The 3,851-nt window shown below is 47.7% G+C and overlaps 1 protein-coding gene across 1 annotated transcript; it reads right to left on the bottom strand.

Moving 5' to 3' along the window:
- Nucleotides 1-2,907: 2,907 nt before the first annotated feature.
- Nucleotides 2,908-3,504, bottom strand: MRPL57 (mitochondrial ribosomal protein L57). The gene has a single exon (XM_004054240.4). The coding sequence runs from the start codon at nt 3,502-3,504 to the stop codon at nt 3,196-3,198; it is 309 nt and encodes a 102-aa protein (XP_004054288.1). The 3' UTR covers nt 2,908-3,195.
- Between the last annotated feature and the right edge of the window lie 347 nt (nt 3,505-3,851).

Raw genomic sequence — 3,851 nt, 5'->3', positions numbered from 1 at the left:
TTATCAGAATATTTAAATGTTACAGTTACAGCTTTCAGCTCTAAATTCTATTTATCTATCTCAATACATTTGTTATTCATTTCATTTTAGAGATAGGGTCTCACTATGTTGCCCAGGCTGGTCTCACACTCTTGGCATCAAGCAATCCTCCTACCTCAGCCTCCCGAAGTGCTGGGGTTTCAGGTTGAGCCACCACACACAGCAAAAAAAAAAATTGAGACATTGTTCTGTTCCCCAGCCAGGAATGTAGTGGCACAATCATAGCTCACTGCAGCCTCAAGCTCCTGGGCTCAATATCTCAATATATTTTCAAAAAGCGTATGTATAAGGAGACTAAAAGAAAAAAAAAATGAAGATTATCTCGTTAATGTGAAATAGTGAATAATGGGATTGAATTTTTTTTTCTATATATTTAACAGTCAACAAGATTTCTTTTTTGGCGGGGGTTAATCCATCGCTGCAAGCATTTATCCTTTCTTTGTGTTACAAACAATCCAATTGTAGTATTTTAGCTAATTTTTTCTTGAGACAGGGTCTTCCTCTGTGGCCCAGCCTGGAGTGTCGTGGCACAACCACAGCTCACTGCAGCCTCAACCTCCCCAGCTCAAGCCATCCTTCTGCCTCAGTCTCCCAAGCAGCTAGGACTACAGGTGCACACCATGGGCCTGGCCAATTTTTTTATTTTTTGTAGAGAGTTCTCACTATGTTGCCCAAGCTGGTCTCCAATTCTTAGGCTTCCCAAAGTGTTGGGATTGCAAGCGTTAGCCAGTGCGCCAGGCCATCTTTCAGCTATTTATTTTTATTTTTTTGAGATGGAGTCTTGCTCTGTCGCCAGGCTGGAGTGCAGTGGCACAACCTCAGCTCACTGCAATCTCCGACTCCCTGGTTCAAGTGATTCTCTTCCTGCCTCAGCCTCCCGAGTAGCTGGAATTAAAGGCATGTGCCACCATGCCCAGCTAATTTTTCTATTTTTTAGTAGAGATGGGGTTTCACCGTATTGGCCAGGATGGTCTCGATCTCCTGACCTCGTGATCCGCCTGCCTAGACCTCCCAAAGTGCTGGGATTACAGGCGTGAGCCACCGCACTCAGCCTCAGCTATTTTTAAATGTTCAATAAATTATTGTTGACCGTACTCACCCAAGATTTCTGTATTATACAGCAATTCAATCTCAGGTCCATCTCATCACTGGCTGTAACTGGACAGTTCCTTAAATGTTTCCTCAAATATAAAATAGTTCCAACCGTATAGAGTGCTGTATACTGTGTCACCAAATTCATATTGTATAGGGTACTGTATTACACTGCTATATACAGTATGTATTTAGAAACACAAAGTTTTTGACTATTTTTATTATATTCAGAAAGCGAACATCTTCAACTGGTAAATTATATGGTATATTAAATTATTTTCAAAAATGATATTTTTATTTATATTATTATATGTATTTTTTGAGATGGTGTCTCACTCCCATCATGCAGGCTGGAGAGCAGTGGCACGATCTCAGCTCACTGCAACCTCCACCACCTGGGTTCAAGCAATTCTCCTTCCTCAGCCTTCCCAGTAGCTAGGATTACAGGCATGCATGACCAAGCCTGGCTAAATTTTTTTTGCTAATTTTTATATTTTTAGTAGAGATGGGGTTTCACCATATTGGCCAGGCTGGTCTCGAACTCCTGACCTTGTCATCCGCCCACCTTGGCCTCCCAAAGTGCTGAGATTACAGGCGTAAGCCACCACGCCCGGCTAATTTTTGTATTTTTAGTAGAGATGGGGTTTCTCCATGTTGGCCAGGCTGGTCTGGAACTCCTGATCTCAGGTGATCTTCTGCCTAAGCCTCCCAAAGTGATGGGATTACAGAAGTGAGCCACCGTGTGGGCCTCAGCCATACAACTTTGACAAAGTTCTTTGTGTGTCTTCCCAGTCAATCCTGGTTTCTCCTTTATTCCTGTTCCCACAGACGCGATTCTGATTTTTTTCCCCACCTAAATTTTCTTTTTCTGTCACCCAGGCTGGAGTGCAGTGACACAATCTCGACTTACTGCAGCCTCCACCTCCTGGGTGCAAGCGATTCTCCTGCCTCAGCCTCCCGAGTAGCTGGGATTACAGGCCTCACCAATGCACCCGGCTAATTTTATGTATTTTCAGTGGAGACAGGGTTTCACCATGTTGGTTGGGCTGGTCTTGAACTCCTGGCCTCAAGTGATCTGCCCGCCTCAGCCTCCCAAAGTGCTGGGATTACAGGCGTGAGCCACCCCGCCTGGCCATATATTATTATTATTTTAGATAGGGTCTCGCTATGTTGCCCAAGCTGGACTCAAGCAATATTCCTGAAAAGCTGGGACTACATGCAAGCACCACAGCACCCTGCCAAAATAGCTAAAAAATACACCTTCCTGTAACAGCTCTGATAAATATCTTTCACTTCGTTTATTTTTCTTTTTTGAGATGCAGTCTCCCAGGCTGGAGTGCAGCGGCATGCTCTCGGCTCACTGCAACCTCCGCTTCATTGCAACCTCTGCCTCTGAGGTTCAGGCGATCCTCCCACCTCAGCGTCCCAAGTAGCTGGGATTGCAAGCCTGCGCCAACATACCCAGCTAATTTTTTTTGTATTAGTAGAGACGGGTTTTATCACCTTGGCCAAGCTGGTCTTGAACTCCTGACCTCAAGTGATCTGCCCGCCTTGGACTCCCAAAGTGTTGGGATTACAGGCATGAGCCACCGCACCCGGCCTCTTTTACTTCGCTTAAATGTCCAATTTTAGTAGTAAAATCCCGGAAAATGTTTTTAGGAGTATGTTTAACTGAAAAGCTCATATTTTCTTTCATTTTTGGGCAATTCTTAAGGTAAGCAAACTAATGTTGCATGATAAAGCCCCCATCAAGTATCTCATACTTAAGCAAAGACCTCAAATCATTGTGGCTTTATTGCAGCTTTCCTTCAAAATATCATCTGTGACTGAGGAAATCCCTATCTTCCTATCAGACTAATGAAAACACAGGACAGCAATTAGACTTTTAAGTATTGGGGGGTTTAGAGCCCTAGATATTCTATATGCAGACTACTCATGTTTGTTTGTTGTAATAAAGACTGGTCCAAAGGCTCACTTTCACAGAAGCTACAGTTTTTCAGTTCCAGGACCAGGTAAAGATGGGCAGCTCCGTGATCCATAAAATCCAAGGGTGACGACTCAGGATTAGGACCATTTCTTGGTGACATTGAGATGGTCGAGCTGGTCCGCAATGAATCTATGCGGGGGGAACTTGGAAGTGGCTGCCGCCTTTATGGCCTCGAAGGCCTCCCTCCTGCGCACCGCGGCGTGGCCGCGCTCCTGCTCCCGGGTCATGTAGGGCATGCTCAGCCAGTAATGGTTCTCCGCCTCGATCTCCAGGCGGCGGATCATGTTCTGCTTGGCGCGCAACGACACGAACCGCGGCCGCCGGTGCTTCCCGATCCACTGACGGCCAGGAATGCGGCCGCGGCAGAGGAGCGCAGTCAGGAACATGGTGCCTGCGGAAGAGAGGGACGGGCTTTGCGGAGGCGAACTGGCGCGGCCGGACCTGGAGAGAGCAGCGGGCGCGCGCTCCAGCTCACGCCTACGGGAGTTCCCCCACCGCCTCCCCTCCAGAGAAGCGGGGACCCCAGGTAAGGCCAGCAGGCGAAGAAGTAGCTTCCTAGAGAACCGAATTCGCACAGCTACTCACCGGCCGCGTTGCTCAACACTCCGCGTCTCCGCGGCCGCCCGCAGACGCTGTGGCGTAAGCGCACCAGTCTCGCGGGGTCTCCTGGGGCCTCAGCGAGAGACTTCGGCTCTCGCGAGAGAGGACTGCGCCTGCGCAGAGCCGAGGACGC

This window comes from Gorilla gorilla, chromosome 14 (assembly GCF_029281585.2).
Source record: "Gorilla gorilla gorilla isolate KB3781 chromosome 14, NHGRI_mGorGor1-v2.1_pri, whole genome shotgun sequence".
Lineage (NCBI taxonomy): Eukaryota > Metazoa > Chordata > Mammalia > Primates > Hominidae > Gorilla > Gorilla gorilla.
This window is presented reverse-complemented; position numbering and strand designations above follow the sequence as displayed.